Genomic DNA, 18398 nt, shown 5'->3' with positions numbered 1-18398 from the left:
GAGTGCCCTTTAGTGACTTCGGGTGTTATTAGGGAGAAATCCAGGTTTTCCCAGTTAAAGATGATGTAAGTGGTAGATGTTTTGTTGATGTCCCTGTCAAGGGGGACAATGCAACTCTCTGTGAGATTTTGTCAGATGGTTTTCATGTGTTGATGACTGTGATGTTTCGTTGTTACACTTCCTGTGTGGTTGGCTATACCAACTGATTTTCAGATACTGAACCAGCTCCCCTCACCTATTCACAGCATAGAATTCTCACTGTATTGCATGAAGTCATTAGCTCATATTTCATCAAAGCCTTTAGTTTTTCAGACAGGGTCTCACTATGTAGTCCTAGCTGGTCTGGAACTCACGGGTACTGTCCCTGCCTCCCAAGTGCTGGGATTAAAGGCATGTGCCACCATGCCTGACCCTTGTCAAAGACTTTTGTATCCACATTAATGGAGTATGGCCAGAGTTGTAAACCCTTTCTTCCCCAGATTGCTTTGGTCATGGTGTCTTTATTAAAGCAATAGAAAGCAAATTAAAGCAATTTCTTTTTAGTGAGGGCAGTCTGTGGTCATTTATGAACACTAATATAGAAGACACAAACATGGGGGAGGAGAGGTGGAAACATGAGGTCTCTGCTTGTTTGGGGCTTCATGATCAGAATTTAAGCACTGGGCACTCAGATCCCTTCTTCTAGCTTCCACATTGAATGGGACAATGTACCTGTAGTGTTGGAGCATTGTGCTTAGCACGTGGTGCCGGTGGGTACCGGCTGGATCCAGGCCAGTGGCTAGTACTGTTTTTACTAAGGATTCTCTGTCAGTCACGTGTGTCCACCAGTGGATAGGACTGCCTCTCTAGGGGTCAGTAGGTTCTTGGTTGTCAAGAATCCTAATATAAGCAGATGCTCACTGACAGATGTACTCCATGCTGGGATCAGGCCCTCAAACCAGTCCTTTGCAAAAAGTCCCCGATTATTTTTCTGAGTTTGAAGATACATCGTTTATGTACTGGACTCTTTACTCCTCCAAAGCAGAGCAGAGGGGGCCTGGGAACCCTGGACTTTTCCCCTGGAAATCCAGGCTTTCCCCAGTTGACTTGTGTGGCTGCATAATTCAGGCCAGTTTCTCACTCGCTTTTCTAATTTTGAAAGGCCCTGCTCTGACCAACGGAGGCCTGAACCTGCACAGCCCAGTGAAAAGGAAGCTGGAGACAGAGAAGGATTATGTCTTTGACAAGAGGCTCAGATACAGCGTCCGCCAGAATGAAAGCAACTGTCGGTTTCGTGACATCGTGGTTCGGAAGGAAGAGGGCTTCACGCACATTCTTCTGTCCAGCCAGACTTCAGATAACAATGCCCTGACACCTGAGGTAAGAGCTTTGGGGAGATGGGTGATTTCAGACCTCCTCCTCGGCCTTGGAACACCCTGCACTTGCTTGTCCATAATGTCTATGGAAGCATGGGGAGTTAGCAACATGTCTGGGGGCGGGCACTCTCTAGGGTAGCAGTTCTCAAACTTCCTATGCTGTGACCCTTTAATACAGTTCCTCATGCTGTGCTGACCCCCAGCCATAAGATTATTTTCATTGCTACTTCATAATTTTACTGCTGTTATGAATCATAATAAACCTGTGTTTTCAGATGGTCTTGGATGACCCCTGTGAAAAGGTCATTCATTCCCCCAAAGGGATCTCGATGCACAGGTTGAGAGCCACCACTCTAGAGGAACCGCTCTTCCAGGCTGGCATTGATAGGATGGCCTGTATCCTCTGGTACATCTGACACCCTCTGGAATGCCCATGAAGTGGTGGAGGGGTGCCATGTCCTTGAACTTGTGACCGCATGTCTTATATGATTTACATAGCCAATGGCTCTTCTATGGAGTTGTGGGTGTTACAGCCCAGAATGATTGACAGACTTTGAGAGTCGAGCTGGCAGGTGCCTTTGGGGTTTGTGAGGCCAATAGTGTTGCCTCTCCTCTAAGCATGGAGGTTTTTTGGAGGGGGGGGCATCCTCACTAACCTTTAACAGAAGCATCCAGGGGTTCTCTGTAGGTAGGATCTAGAGATGTGTATGAGGACTCCCTGGTGGGCAACTCCTCATATGCACATATACCTGGAACCCATGTTGTTTTAAGCTCATTATGCCACATCCACACAAGAACAGCTCTTCCTGCATTTTTTCCTACTCTATTACATTTTAAAAGCTTTTTTAAAGGCACATAATTTTCCTTCCATAAATTGAGTCAATGTGATACCTCTCAGTTCATTCGCTGGAGCTCAGGGCAGGAGCCTGAAAGCGGAAACCACGGAAGATGCTGCTTTTGGGCCTGCTCGGCTTGCTCTCTGGCTTGCATCTGGCTGGCTTTCTTATAGGGCCCAGAACCACTCACCTTAAAAATGGTGCCGCCCACAGTGCGCTGTGCCCTCCCACATCATGACAGTTTCCCTGCCAATCATGCCCACAGCCAATTTAGACAATTCATCAACTGAGCCTTCTCCTCTCAGATGACTCTATGCTGGGTCAAGTTGGCAGCTGACGCTAACAGGGACACACGGGAACAGGCCAGCCACACAGGTGTGTCTCCCACACCCTGTTGTCGCATCTGGCCATTCGGACTTCCCTCAAAGCTTGTCTCCTTCCCCTCTTGTCTGCTGTGCGTCTGTCTCGCTCACACTGAATTTCTTCTAGTTTGTCTGTGTTTTTCTTTCTGAATACACTTTTCCTCTGCTTGAGGCCCATGCCTCTGTCGTCATGTTCTTTGAGGGTCTTAGAATGATAAACTCTCTTGTACTGAAAAGACCCAGGTGTTAGCTTTGCCTTTGAATGGCCAGTTGTATTGGTGAAGAACTTGTTCTATAGATGTTTCTCTCAGCACGTTGGACACTAGATCCCATTACCTTCCACTAGTGCTTGCTAGTCTTCTTTAGAATTATCCTCTGGTCAAGGGTTCATCGTTGAGGTAAGCTTTCTTTTGCCTCTGTATACTTAAAGATTTACCTTTGCTTTGCATTGGCCTTTTGTGTTGTCTCGAATTCAGGTATGTATTAAACAGACTTAAAGCATTTCCCCCAAGATGCTCTGGTCCTGATCCCAGAACCTAAGATGATGCTAACTTACATGCCTGGGCATTAAGGTTTCTGAAGGAATGAAGGCTGCTCCTCAGCTGACTTTGAAGGAAGAGATTATTTTGGAAGGAAAGGTCTCCATGGTCTTGGCATCGTCACAGGGTCTAAGGTGCAGAGGAGGAAGAGAGAAGAGTCAGTGTCAGAGAGAGGCAGAGGGAGCAGAGAGTGGACCTGTCTGGCCACCACTGCCTTAGAAGGTGAAGAGTGGGGCCAGGAGCTAGGGAACGTGCAGGAAGCGTGTTCTCCCTCACGGTGTCCAGGTTGAAATACGGTTCACTACGTACATTCGCAGACTCTGCCCATTCTCTGTGACATCTGAAAATAGCTCCTTCAGCACCTCTTGGCTTGCACTTATTGTTACCCTCTTAGTGTGTTTTCTTTCTGTTTCTCTGATCTGGGAACAGGGAAACTTCTCCAGATCTTCCAGTTTGCTTATTCTCCCTCCAGCTCTATTTAGTCTGTTAATCTAGGCAGCAATCATGACTTTGCTGTCTGTGTGATACGTTCTCTTCCCTTAAGCCCTTTCATTTCATTCTCTCGGGGTCGTCATTGTTTCTCTGCCCCTTTCCCCCTCCTTGGCTATTTTAGACATATTTTAAACAGAACAGAACAGAACAGAACAGACTAGAACAAGTCTCTTAGAGTAGTATTACTTAACGTTGCTGTGTCCCTCCCATCTGTGTGTCTGTTCATATTTCTCAAATGCTTTGTGTCTTTTTGTTGGGAGCTCCTCTGCAGTGCAGATTATTTCCCTGTGATGTGGTCCTGTGGCTTAGGTGTCAGTCTCTCTCAAAAGCACTGCTGTGTTCATTTTTATGAGATGCTCCAGAAATGCTGCCAGCTTGTATCCAGTTTCCATATCAATCAATTCATCAATTTTTAAAAGATAGTGCTTTTTATTTTCATACACACACGCACGCATGTGCGCACATGTGTAGGTGTGGTTTTATACACATGATTGTAGTATCCTCCAGTATACTCCTGGAGCTTGGTCTTAAGCAGTCAGGAGCCTCCTGACGTGGCCCGAGGAACCCAACTGGGGCACTTTGCAAGAACAATGCGTGCTCTTAACTGCCGAGCCGTCTCCACAGTCCCTCCTCTTTTAATTTGAAGATTTCTCTTTCATGTGGTATTACACCTCAGAACTTTGTGTTGGGGTTTTAAGTTCTCATGGGAGATTTTAACCTACAGACGTAGTTCAAGCTGCTCGTTCTGACTAGGATGTGGAGGACGTGTGGTGGAGAGACCGAAGGAAGGGCTAGACTGGTTCGTTTTAGATTACAATGCAGGTTTCCTGACCAGGAAGTCATCCTGAATGCCCAGGTTCCCAGGAGAAATTGTGTAGGCAGTGTGGACATGATTCACGACAGGGCTGTGAGGGGCATGAGTCAGAGAGGTGAAGCCACAGGTGTGACAGTGACCAACGGTCATGTCACGGCTCTATTTTGAATGTCTATACCAGAATACAGCGGGGGCTAAGAAAGACAGCATTCTGATCATTGTTAAAACCATGGTCTAACTGGGGCAACAAGTGCATGAGGGGAAAACAAGATGCTCTTAATTCCGAATTTACTTTCCCTCCCAGGATTTGACCTCCCAGGCACCTTGCCATTTATTCCTTGCCTGGAAAGAATTCTAGACATTAAGACCAGCAAATCCCCAATCTTGTGGGTAATACATGACAGACCATGAGCTTGGCTGTGTTGCAAATACTAAAACTTGCTGAGTATGGCCACCTCTAACCTCTTGTGCAAGGGTCTAGGGAGATCAAACAAGAGAAGAAAATGTAACTGAAGCATCTAGAGGCTAAACTCACCAAAGCTGTACAAAGGACAGTTTCCCCATACTTTGTAAGGGCTTCAGCCAGCAAACCCCAGAAGTGGGTCTGCAAAAGTTCATAGAAACTGAGCAAGTTCATGCTGGGCTCCCAGGTCTGGACCACTGACCCCTAACCTCCAAGTTGATACTTCTGCTTACACTGTGCGTGGTGCCGGAAAGCTTTGGTTTGGTTGACTTCCTTTCCTGGGTCTGGCCCGTGTTTTCGTTCAGCAGATGCTCTCGGGTATTCAGAGCTCTGCACACTCGCCTCTGTCCACAGATCATGAAGGAGGTCCGGCGAGCGCTGTGCAACGCGGCCACAGACGACAGCAAGCTGCTGCTGCTCAGTGCAGTGGGCAGTGTGTTCTGCAGCGGACTGGACTATTCCTACCTGATCGGCCGGCTGTCCAGTGACCGGAGGAAGGAGAGCACTCGCATCGCAGAAGCCATCAGGTGAGTTCAGCTTCTCTTTGAGTGGACGCTTTGGGAGCCTGCCAGCGATGACCAGGCTTAGCAAATGGAAGTACAAAGCTGTTCAGTTAAACTTAAATTTCAGACAATGTGGGATTTTAATTTTAGTGTAAGTACATCCTTGACAACGTTTAGGACACCAGGCCATGCCTATATCTTACAGTTATTTTTGATTTATCTAAAATTTGATTCTCTTTCAATGCCAGGGATCAAACCCAGGACCTTGTACATGCTGGACACATGCTCTGTCATTCGGTTTAATTTCTGTCTTTGAGCTGTGGACCTAAGCTGGGCACCCTGCGTTTTGTCCATGGCCCCAATGGCATGCTTTGCCCTCTGGGCTGCATTCTACTTCCTACCCCCAAACCCTTTATTTTTTTGTTTAAGAAAAACACACTTTTATTTTCTCATTAAGGCCTGCGTTGGCGATGCCACAAAGCATTCTGCTCCTGCTTTTGTTCTGCTGGTGGGGTTTTTGGTTGTGTCGGCATTCCTCTGTCCTCGACCTGATGTGAACCAAGTATAGGAAGAGGGTGGAGCACTTAGGGCTCTCGAACATTGGTAGATGTTGTGGGTAGGGCTGTCGTGCATTGTGTGGGTGGGAATATTGCCCCCTCTCAAAGTCTGTGGGCGTCTCAATGGTGACCCACAGGGGCAACTATTAGTAACCTTTTCAGGATACAGGGTAATTATCTCTCCCCATTTATTTAGATGTTGTTCATTTTCTGTGTGTGCACATGTGAACATGTGTGGGTGCATGTGTATATGTGTGGGTCCACGTGTGTGCATGTGGAGGCCAGGGGTCAACCTCAGATGTTATTCCTCAGGCAATGTCCCCTTGTTGTTTACAACAGGGTTGCTCACTGGCCTGGTACTTGCCAAGTAGGATAAGTGGGCTGGCCAGCGAGTCCCAGGCTGCTTGTCGGTACCTCCCCAGCTGGATGCCATCAAGCAATACGTTAACCCATGGGGTCTGAGCATCAAGTTCGGGTCTTCATGCTTGCAAAGATAGCACTTTCCCTTCTGAGCTGTCGGCCTAGTCCATCCCAATTATTTATAACAAAAGCAAATGAATGAACCCTCCAGCCAGGTCACTCTGCTGCTTAACAGCTGTCACTTAGTGAGTCACTCCAGGAAAGACCTACATGCTGGTGTGCCTTGCTCAGGGAAACAGAGAGGAGTCACAGCCTTAAGACCAGGAGCATTTGCTCCATGTGGGGTCTTGGCTCTCAGGCTGCACACTGGAGAGTCTTCAGGGTCTTCAGTCTCACTGACCTGTGGTTGAATCACAGCAGAGGAGGATTCCCATGTTGTCACTAGGGATTTGGGAGCATGCGGGCTGTAGCATGAAGATGCCCCTTATGTGGATTCTAGGTCCAACTTTGAGTGAAGTGTTGCTCAGGAATGCCTGTGTGCTTCCGCATGCAGGATCCTCCCTAGGAAGGGACTATGAATCCGGGACCCAGTTCCTAAAGAGGAACTGTGGTGTTGATGTCACCCCCCCATTTCCAGGGTGCAATTGAGCCCTGGCCATGGCCTGGCAGTTTGTGCTCTGCTTGATCTCGGCTGCATCTTCTCACTGCTGGCTTTGCATGAGTTGAAGGATCAGCAAAGTCACTAGAGTGATTTCCTCTTCATAGACGGGGCCACCAGAGCACACCCCAGGGACCAAAGAGCCTTGCTCACAGTCTGCACCTGGTTTATTAATCTCGGTGGAGGTGCTTGTGGGATTTCCAGCCCAGGGGAATCTTTAAGATATGGCTCAGGCTCCCATTCATGCAAGCAAAGCTAATTAGCACTTAACCCTCTTGTCCCCCCCCCCCCCACACACACACACAAATACAGGAACTTCCTAGTCTATTCAGCCTCTGAAGGTAAATTAATTTGGAAAAAGAGTCTTAATGTAATGGAGTTCAGAGTCCTGAGATCCTAGATTCGAATGGGCTCTAAATGTCATGAGGCAGCCCCTTGGGATTGAGAAAGGCAATGGTGTGGCGTGATAGAGAAAAGAGATGTGACATCAAGACAAGAAACCAGAGTGAGGCAGAACAACCAAGAAAGCTGACAGAATCAACAGGTGGACGAGGTCTGGCTCCTGCCTCAGGGCTTCAGAGGGGACCAACACGTGGACTTTGGATTTCTTGTCTCTAGGACACTACAGAATACATTTCTGTTGTCTTGAGCCATGGTTTGTGGTCACTGTCCTAGCGGTACTCAGAATTCCCCATCTTCCTGGATTCTCTTCTCAGGCTCGGTCCATCCCATCCCTCATCATAGCATCCTTAGAGCCATCTCTCTGGACAGGTGATGAAAGTGTCAGAGTCACCTCTGGATACATGCAGACTGTGGCGTTCAGACATGTACCTTGTCAGGGGGATGCTTCACACAAACAGATCAGAGGGACTTCTTTAAGAGGCCAAGGAGGGAGTAGAATTTGCTAATTTATGGTCTGGAAGAGGCAGACCTAGGAGAGAGAAAGGAGGTCTCCTTTGCATTCCTGATTCTCAGACCATGATTCTCAGTGTGGAGAGAAAGGAGGGAGGGAGCATTCCCCGAGGTCAGATGCCCCCAAGAAGGCCTGAGAACTCTTCTGTAGTAGGGTCGCATCTCCACAGGCACAAGGTCACTCATGGTTTCTTCATGTGGCCAGGGCAGAGAACACCTAACTTGGGTCATCCAGGAAGTTTCTCCCTTGTGTGGACTGATGAACCCCAGAGAAAAACTTATTATTACCCACAAGAGACGAGGTGGTTGGAAGAGAGTGAGGCAAGGATCAAGATGCCAGAAGGCTGGAGCTCAAAGGAGGGTAGGCAGTGGCACAGACGACATGCTACACAGAGATGCTTTCCCTTGGGTCAAAGAGAGACCAGGGCCAATCATCACACCTGGAGGACAGACACCCCCACTTCCTCAACTTTGGATTGTTCCCTTGCATCCCATGTTTCATATGCATGACCAGGCAGCAATGCACTGTTCACAGAGTCTTCTGTGGTCTTCCAGAGGGTACCTGAGCAAACTGCACTGTTGGGTGTTTGCTTCATGCAGGAGCCCCATCTCTACTCTTGCGGACTTCCCAGGTGCATTAATAAATCCATGAGCACACCCATCTCTTATGAAAGTACCCTTTTCATAATCCACCAGGGATGAATTAGCCTTTGGACCTAGAGCCATCCCTGATCTCCATGTTACCTCCAGGCATCCCTGGCCATGGCTTCCTAGGGGACCACCTGGTCTAAGCAATACTCCCACACCCTCCTCTACTTTTGTAAAGAAGACACACGCATGTAGGGATGGTAATCCATTTCCTTCATGCGGATGTCAGATGAGGGGCTAGCAGATGTGGCAAGAGCTCAGAGTGTTCATCAGCCTGCATCAGGACCACCCTGAGGGACAGGCAGCCTCACCTGTGCTGTATGCAGGAGACACAATGACACATGCACCATAGTGTCTGGGAAGGGTCACACCTCCCTCTGCATTGGCTAGCAGTGCAGCCTCAGAGACACGGCTCCTCTCACTAAGCCTATAGATTTATCTAGAAAATGGGAGTCATCTGCATTCCAGTTCTAGCCTCTCTCATGGGTTGTTGGAATGGAAGATGCTCATATACAACCCGCATGGGGTACTCATGGGACACATCAAGTGCTTAGAATAGCTGTTAACAGTTGCTACCTTTGTGGGATAGAGAGGTAGCTCAGTCGGTAAAGTGCTTGCCATGCACTCAGAACCCGTATTTTTTAAAAAAAAGCATGGTGTGATGATGTGTGTGTACTTGAGTCGGGGTGGGGCAGAGACTGGTGGATCCTTAGAGCTTGCTGGCCAGCTAGCCTAGCCTACTTGGTGGATTCTAGGCCAGTATGACCATAAAGTATACTACTAGAGATCCCTCTATGGCCTTAGAGGACAGTTGCCATGTGTGTCTCTGGTGCTCACAGACCCTGGAATGCCTGTCATAACTCTGGCTGTCCTGAGTCTGGTTAAAGGGAATGGGCACCTGGGTCTCAAGGGAAATGGCAGTTGCTCCAGGTGAAGCAAAGACTTCCCTGGTGGTAGCATTTTGCTTGAGTTTCCTCTGGGCAAGTAGTATGTATGGGCCACAGACCGCCATGAATCAGATGAGAGCTATATATGGAAACACAGGCCTGATCATAACAGCCTGATCCATTATTCCTCATGTGCTGGGCATGTGCTACTCTTGTATAATTCTCATTTAGCTCCATGGTTACCCAGCATTGGCCTTCCCATTTTATAGAGCAGAAAGTCTGTTAGTGACAAACAGAGTTGAGATTTGACCTCAAAACGGTCTCCTTCGATGCTCCATGCCACATCGGGTAACATTTGCCTGGTCAGGCTCTAGGCACAGGGCTTGGGCTGAGCATAGGGATGTGCAAAGGGCCAGAGTCAGTCTCAGGGTATTGGACACTTAAGAAAATAGAGAGCAGCCCTCTGAGCTCAGCCCTGCCACTGAAATGTGATTAGATATCCGATCGGCAGGTCTGTAATGCAATATCCTGTTTGCTGCTCAGCATCTGCATCTGTGGGGCCCCTGAAGTAGAGATCTTATGCCTGAGGTGAGAGGAAAAGGATGGGAGGGTCCCACATAGTGCATTTATATAAGGGGAAAGAAACTGGAGCAGCTGGTGATGAAAGGCTAGGGCTGTGTGTGCTTCAAACCCATCACTTTCTCCAGGGTTCCTCCTAACCTTGCACAGAGCAGAAGTCTCTGGGTGCTGAAATGAAAACTCCTGGAAGGGATGAAAGTTTCAGTAGCTTTCCCGAATTGTCGTCATGTGAGATTTGACAGCATCAGCAATGCCTACCCAAGGCCCACAACATGGAGGCTCACTTAATAGTCACAGACTCCGTGTAGCTGAGAGCATCTAACAGATGTTTGGCTGTGTATCAGGAGGGCTGTGCTGATGTCCTCAGTATCTTCGGATAAGCACCATAGAGCCAACCTTGATGACTCTGGTATCCCTGCGGGTAATTCGGAGCTAGACCATCCCAGGATTGAAAAAAAATCATAGGTGTCCCTAGGCCCCACCCACGTCCACGCTCCGAAGCTTGAATCCCATCTTCAGCATCACTCAAAGTGATCATCCAGCTAAAGCCAGAATTCCTCTAGTGAAGGAATTCCCCACCAGTCATCGCGTCTTGGTCAGTGATGTTAGAACATTTGCTCTCCCTGGAGATGGACTTGCCCTTGAGGGGTACTTCTGAAGGACACCTCCCCTTTGGCTCTTGTTTAGAACTGCAATTTAGCTTATCTTTACATATAAAACCTTGTCAGTATTTAGGATGCCTATAGAATTTACTGCCCAGGCCGTGGTTTTTGAGAGCAGACGGGAGGTGAGGAGAACTGAGAGCTTATCAGGCACAGCTAGGCCACCAGGGTGCTTACCTGTTGAAATAGGAGCGGCAGGGCTGCGTCCCCGGCACCCGGCCTCCCGCATGGCTAGTTTATACCCAGAAATAATTACACGGAAACTGTATTCTTTCAAACACTGCCTGGCCCGGCTAGGTCCAGTTTCTTATTGTCTAGCCCTTACATATTGTTCTAACCCATTTCTAATATTCTGTGTAGCCCATGAGTTGGCTTACCAGAGAGGATCTTAACCTGCGTCTGTCTGGAGCGGGAGAATCATGGCGACTCTTCCTCTAACCTTCTTTCTCCCAGAATTCTCTTCTGTATACTCCGCCTACCTAATTTTCTATCCAATAAAATGGGCCAAGGCAGTTTCTTTATTAGTAAGAAATCATTCCCACATCATTTCCCCTTTTTCCGTTTAAACAAAAAAGAAAGGCTTTAACTTTAGCATAGTAAAATTACATATAACAAAGCAGTTATCAAGTAAGAATTACAGTTACAATATTTATATCTATTTTATCTCTTATCATAACTAAGGAAAACTATAACTATTCATTCTTCAACTCCATCAAAGACTCCAGAAGGATATAATATTACCTAAGTACACAAAAAATAAGAAAACTCTAGAAATGACAGAGACATCTCGCTGCCTGGACAGTCACCCAAAGTTCTTTGGTACCGTTGGGGCATCCATCTTCGGCCTTCAGGCCCATGGTATCCAGAGACATTTCCATGAAGCAGGAAATTCCAAAAACATTCAGTCACTTTCTGCTGTGTCCTGCAGAATGTTTCGCAGACTCTTTCATGAAGCAGAAACCCCGAGAGACCATCTCACCTTTAGGCAAGTTCAGCAGTCCTCTCTCTGCAGGTTCTCTGTGTCCAGTTTATGCAACAGTCCAGGCAAGAGCAGTTTCTTGCCCAAATGGCTATCAAACTCCATAAGGATCCTCTTCAATGCCCATCTTCTTCTTGAAGTAGATTGGTGCTGCCAGGAGCAGACGTGTCTCATTGTCATAAAAAATCCTAAGTTATTAAAACATTTAAATGCCATATTCTGTAGCCTTTGAAAGATATGAAGAATGCCTATCTAACTGAAATATATCTCTATATATCTAGAAAATCTAACTAACATGACTACAAGCTTAACTATTAGCAATGATTATCCATTAACAACCTATATTTCCTAATTATACATTACATTTTTAAATGAACTACACAATCACAATACCTTAATCAAGATCAAAAATCATATACATATAACAAAATTGACCATAAAATCCATACCAATGCAAATTATTCATATCTATATCATATCCCCCTTTAAATGTAAAAGAACATTTGTAAACAATATTTGGGAACATGGGCGTAGTTTTTTCTCTCCAAACTGCTTCCTGCTGAATAGGGGCGTCGTTAATTAGGTTGTTCATGATATAACCTGTATGCTAGTTTCATCTCAGTTGGCAATTGAGCGAAGCAATTTTTTGAGGGTATTCACAGCAACTTTCAGGAGGGCGTGGTCTATCATACCATACCGGGATAGATGCAATCCACAGGGTCACATCCTCTGTAAAAACAAAAGAAGACCCTCTCCAAAGCATCATATCCTTAGACCCAAATTTTGAAATCGTAATACCCTTATATCCATTCTGGTTTAGTTTGGCAGCCCATGTAACTAAATGTCTCTCTGTACTTAGCTCCTTCACAGTCAACAATTTTAAAGAAATCACAATGTACATAATCCAGACTCTCTGTGAATTTTCCATTTTTACGTGGCTTATTTTTCTTTATTTCTCTTAATCTATAACTATCTGTACTTCTGTACTCTGTCTCTTTAAAGACTTTACCCTTTTTCTTTTTAAGACATTAACTTTATTGTTTATATTCTTTTTTTTCTCTTTCCCAAGCCTACGTACATTCATCCAACAGTGTCTGAATCTGTTTTATTGTGAATCTGTAATTTTTTACTATCCAGGAGCACTTTGTTTGGCGCCTTTAAATCACTAAGCACTTAAGAATCTAAGCTGTGACATTCCTAGGTCAAAAACAGGTACTGTATGCTGGCTCCGCCCAATCCAACATGGCGGAGCCGCTCGTGCCTCTGATCCTTGCACATTGCACCAGTAGCATGGTGGAGCTGCTTGTGCCTCGGAGCTGCAGCACACAATGTCCCCCTTTTAGGCACACAGCAGTCTAGTTGCCATCAAACAAATCGTAGCACTTTAATCCAAATGCTCCATTCATAAGCTCTGTCTCCCGCCGGAGCCAGACAGAGATCACAATGGCGGCACAGCCCAGAAAGCCGGCATTTTAAAACAGCCAGTTTTTTCCTGCTGCCGAGTCAGGACAATTTCTTTGCAGCACGCAACCCAGAAACAGCAAAAAGCTGTCTTAAATTCTCTCTCTCTCCTTTTTAAGCCCTCTCAGGTTTTTAAGTGGATTTAGCCCATCACGTCTGGGCGCCACTTACCCACGCCATTCCTCCCTCCTGAGAATCTGACAGTCCTGTGGGTCTGCATGTAGGCTGTGTGGCCTCTGGCTGGCCTTCCCTTGCTTCTTAGGACCAGGAATTGTATTATTGCGCCTGAGAGAGTCAGAGATATCCCGAAGCCAGCAAATGCAAGCCATGAGTTACAGAGGCTCTTCTTTTTCCAGAGACTTCGTGAAAGCCTTTATCCAGTTTAAGAAGCCCATCGTGGTAGCCATCAATGGGCCGGCATTGGGCCTGGGAGCATCCATTCTACCCCTCTGTGACATCGTATGGGCCAGTGAGAAGGCCTGGTTTCAGACACCATATGCTACCATTCGCCTCACACCTGCTGGCTGTTCCTCCTACACCTTCCCCCAGATCCTGGGTGTGGCGCTGGTAAGCCTCCTGTTTCCTGCATAAATTCTCAATCTGGGATGCATGGGCCTGGGTCATAGCAGGACCCTTTTACTGGGGTGAGAATATGGCAGTGTCCTATGGGTGAAAGTCTGGTATCTGTTAGGCCTGAGGAACCTGCTCTGGCACCCTTTGCTGTCCTGGAATTGCTGTGACTGAAGCCAGGATGATCTCATGCCAGACCAACAGGTCTTCAAGCTATTGGAGTCTGATGGAGTAGCTAAGCTGAGATGACGATGATGATGATGATGTCACCTACTGTGTGCCAGGCACCATGCACAGCGTCCCCTTTCTTCCTCACTAGACTCTGGTGAAGCTGTGTCTTTAGGGGAGCTGAGTGCTGTAGTGAACAGCCACAGTTCTTAGAGTCTGAGCAACAGCTTCCCCTTCTCTCTCTAGAATAGTCTGGCAAATGTGCAAATACTGTCCACATTGGTCGGACAGCTTCTGTGCAGCAGATCTTTCCCTTCCTAATGATGTAGAGACAGTCACTCTAGAGGGTCTTCTAGGTTAGACTCATTGAGAGTATCCCCAGTTCATCACTGGCCAGGATTCCATCACATGGCCACACCCCCTTGTAAGGGGGGGCAGGAAGTGCAGTTCAACCATGCATCTATGAAAGAACGAAAGACTTTGAGTGATGGCAAAGCTGCCTCCACCCCTGTGAAAATGGGGAGATTTCCATATTGCAGATGGAAGAGTGAGATCAGAGACATGAAGGAATTGTCACATGACTAATGACTAGGTTGGGAAGCCATGGACTCCACCCGAGGTGATAGCAGGGCAGGACACACAGTAGGGCAACAAGACATAGAAAGCATTCACTGTTGGGGCCATACACAGCCCTACAAGGAGGACAGTTGCTATTCACTGACGGTTTTCACTGAGTTCACTGACACCAGTGAACATGTGTGACGGACCAAGGCTCTGATGGGTCTGGGAGGACCTGAAGCTGTGCAATGGGCTGTGGGGTTTGCTCTGTTCGTCCAGGGCTTGCCACATGAACGTGAGGACACGAGTTCAATTCCAAGAACCGTCATAAAAAATCTGGGCATGGTGGCAGATGCTTGTCATCCCAGCACAAGGAAGAAGGGCATAGGTAGATAGATCCCTGTGGCTTGCTGGTCAAGCTAGCCAAGACTACCTGGTGGGAGACACCAGTGTGAGACCCCATCTTAAAACCTCTGACCTCTAGATCTGCATGTGTGTTTGCGTGCGTGCACACACACACACACACACATGCACACACACACACACACACACACACTAAAATAGTAATGTGGTACAATGGTGGCCCTAGGGTTTGGATCCCCATGGTTCACTGCACAGTTTGAGCTCTCAGCCCAGCATGTCATAAAGCAAAACTACAAATGAGTGAGTCATAGGTGAGTACAGTCAGGACCAGAGCTGGGGGTTCTGAAAGGGCAGCCAGCCCAGACAGGCGTTAGAGGTGACCTTCCCATGCAAGGTGGTAGGAAGAAGGTGGCACAGGTGGACAAGCTGACCAGGACCATGCACTGCATCCATCAGGGAGGATACTGGGACTTCAGCTGTCATGCAGGTTTCAGTGAGTCCTACTTAGTGACTACAGGGGGCACCCTACTAGCAGGTGCTGTAGGCCATGGGAGAGCCCACACTGCTGGGGCAGCATGACCTGAGCGACAAGGACAGTCCTAAAGCTCTAGAGCTGAGAGTACACTATCAAGCCACCACTTGGGGCTCTTGCTAACTGTTTCGGTTTGGAAACAGACTCCAGGGTGCTTCTTGAATACATGTATTAAGTAGCCGCCTTTAAGCAAACCCTGGTTGCCCCAAGGTAGTCTGCACACCAGAGAATTCTGATGGCTCCCCACCATCCAAGTGCTCTGTAGAGTCCCTGGGCAGAGGCGGGGCAAAGAGTTGTAATTTCTGAATTTCTTCTCTTTTTCTCTTTTGATGTCTCATCTCCTGTCAATTCCATAATGTGAAGGGGTCCCATCCTGCCTTCGTCTCCTTGAAAACCTGCCTTGGTCACCACAGTGAAAGCCTGTCTAACAGTATCCCTTCTGTGACATCCATGTTATTTCTTGCTCTTTTCAAAATTGATCACACCAGCAGTAATAAAAATAGTGTCCCTTCATCACCTCCACACCACAGACCAGGTGCTGGTACAGTCCCATCTCTATTAGTCCAGCCATAGCTGGAAGCCCAGAACCATTGACTGTCAAATGCCTCTGGGATGGAGGAGAGCCCGTGAGGTTAAGCGACTTGTCCAGAGTCTGAATAGGGACCAGACATTATGTTGATATTTTCATAGCTCTAGCGTGTATCCTTTGTTCTTACTGGTCCTTATCCATGGCTCCCTGGCCTCAGCAGCTGTCTTGGGCTCCTGGCTAACACTCACGTTCCTTTTCAAAGAGAACACCGGAAGAAAACTATTGGAGGTGCCTGGGAGGCCCCATGTATTAAGAGGCCTATGCACCCCACATCTACCACAGTGTAGGTACAGGCAAGTGTGCATCCTTGTTCATAGCCAGACACTATGTTTTTTTACCAGCTTCTTTTGAGGACATGGAAGATGGCCATTCTGTCCCCAGTGAGCTAATATTTCTAAGCCCGTCCTGATGTAGGCATCACTTCTTGTATGGGGTAGGCCAACGGGTGGGACGTAGAAGCCATTTGGATTCAGGCACTATCCCATGTCTCAGGTGGCTCTCAAACTCACTGGCTGTGACAGAGCTGGGAGGTGAACACTTTGTCATTGACATCAGCCACAGGCTCCCACTCATATAACTTTTTCCCCAGGCAGTCCCTCGTTACAGCCATGAACAAGGGGCTGTGGTTAAACTGTCTGGTCGCATCTCTGCCTTCCCAACCTCAGTCTCTTTTATACCTCTAAACTGAAGGCTGTGTGTTCTCAACCGAGTTCTTTGTGGTTCCTTTTGTTCTTGTCTCAGTGACGGAGAGTGAGGGAAATGCACCAGGGTCCCTTCGAGTGTACATTTTGCTTCCAGTGACCTAAACAATCTGCCAAGTGTCCCATTTCACAAAGGTTCCACTCCCCTCGAAGAGTCAAGCCAAGGACCAATCCTTAAACATTCAGAGCTTTGGGGAACACTGACACCCCTGTAGCACTGTGTATGACAGCCACCCATGTCAAAGCAGAGACAACCATGTCACTTTGAGGTGTGGGATGCAGAGGCAGCCCAGCCAGGGCGAGAGTGTTCCGTCAGTCACAACTGCATAGTATCTGTGCCCCAAGCTGCTGGATGCTCTTGCTCTACCTTGGTGGTCTCGTCTTTGGGTCCCTAATGCTGTAGAGAGTTTTGATTGACTTCATTTTTTAAAGCTTAGTGATTCTTCTGAGATTTTTACTCTCTCTCACCCCATCTCCTTCTCATCTCTGTCTTCATCCCTTCCTTCTCCCCTCAGAACTAATCTCTCTTCTGAGAGGATGAACTTGACTCACTGTTCTAGTTAGAAAGTGTTAGCCCGTAGGTAGATCACCCCCTCCTTCCTAGACTAGGGCCAGGCAGTCAGCACTGAAAGGAACCTCAAAGGTTGTGCAAACCCACCCAGGGGTCAGTGACTGGAGGGGAGTACTTTTGGGTTCCCAGAGCTTTGCTAGATCCGTTGGCTTCTCTTGACATTTTAATGAGAGCAATGGCAGATGTTTGTAAACATTCCACACTGTATATCTGACCCTAGGTTGTGACTCCTGCCTCAGGGAACAGAGAGGCGCTCATGCCCAGCTGTTCCAGGCTTCCCTAAGGGACACGGGCAGAACTCTGTGCCCTCAGCTTTCTCCTGCCTTTCTTCTTCCAGGCCAATGAAATGCTGTTCTGCGGGCGAAAACTCACTGCCCAGGAGGCGTGCAGCCGGGGCCTTGTCTCACAGGTCTTCTGGCCCACGACCTTCAGCCAGGAGGTCATGCTGCGGGTGAAGGAGATGGCATCCTGCAGTGCGGTGGTGAGTCCCCATGTTGCTCATGTACCCACCTTGTGAGTGGACCATTGTGTGTACGTGCGTGCAGGTGGAGTCCTAGGACCAATGCGGAGTCTCTTCCCATGTCATCTCTACCTTAATTTTTTTGAGACAAGCTCTCTCACCAAACCCAAAGCTTGCCAATTTGGCTAGACGGTGACCAGTAAGCACCTCCTGTCTCCACATCTTCACTTCTGGGATTGTTAAGTGTGCACTACTATACCCAGCATTTCACATGGGTTCTGGGGGAGTCAGTCTCAGGTCCTCATGTGACAACTGAGCCCTTCCCATAGTTCCCCAGAGAACCTGCAGAATCGGTGAGAGGTTTTCTGCAGTGTGGCATATACTGCCTCTTGGTACAGAATGTCAAAATTATCAGAGGAAGATGCCCAGGATATTGCATATTCTTATCCACGCCCCATTGAAAGAGGCTCACGAGAGAGATTTGTAGTTGATAAGCAAGCATTGTATTAAGAGAAAGCCCTGAACACCCCCAAAAGCACCAAGCTAAAGTCTCAGAAAGGGAAGGCCCAGGGCACTCCAGGTCAAGGGACAGAGACCAGTGCGTGCTGCCACTGTTTGATTTCTTTGGTCCAGCCTAGTGTCCGACACATCTAAAGGTCGTTCTTCGACTCCAGGGATGCACTAAAGAAGGGGTGAACCACACCTCCATGGAGGTGCAAGGTTTTAGTTAAATGTTGGTTTTGACTTCCTGATGGAGACTCTGAGCATAGGAGGGAACTCAAGCCTCAAGGCCGGTTCCTGAGAGGGACGTGATGCCAA

General features: G+C 47.7%; 1 protein-coding gene across 1 annotated transcript in view; it reads left to right on the top strand.

Annotated features, from left to right (window-relative positions):
* Positions 1-18398, top strand: part of Cdyl2 (chromodomain Y like 2) — a 158711-nt gene that overhangs the window by 131343 nt on the left and 8970 nt on the right. The window contains exons 3-6 of the mRNA XM_050144095.1: positions 1142-1359; positions 5216-5388; positions 13424-13634; positions 17457-17600. Of these exons, the coding sequence (XP_050000052.1) occupies positions 1142-1359; positions 5216-5388; positions 13424-13634; positions 17457-17600 (746 nt within the window). The remainder of the gene's footprint in view (positions 1-1141; positions 1360-5215; positions 5389-13423; positions 13635-17456; positions 17601-18398) is intronic.

The sequence above is a fragment of the Alexandromys fortis genome, unplaced genomic scaffold (assembly GCF_014885135.2).
Source record: "Alexandromys fortis isolate MF-2015 unplaced genomic scaffold, M_Fortis_MF-2015_v1.1 scaffold_1, whole genome shotgun sequence".
Taxonomy (NCBI): domain Eukaryota; kingdom Metazoa; phylum Chordata; class Mammalia; order Rodentia; family Cricetidae; genus Alexandromys; species Alexandromys fortis.
This window is presented reverse-complemented; position numbering and strand designations above follow the sequence as displayed.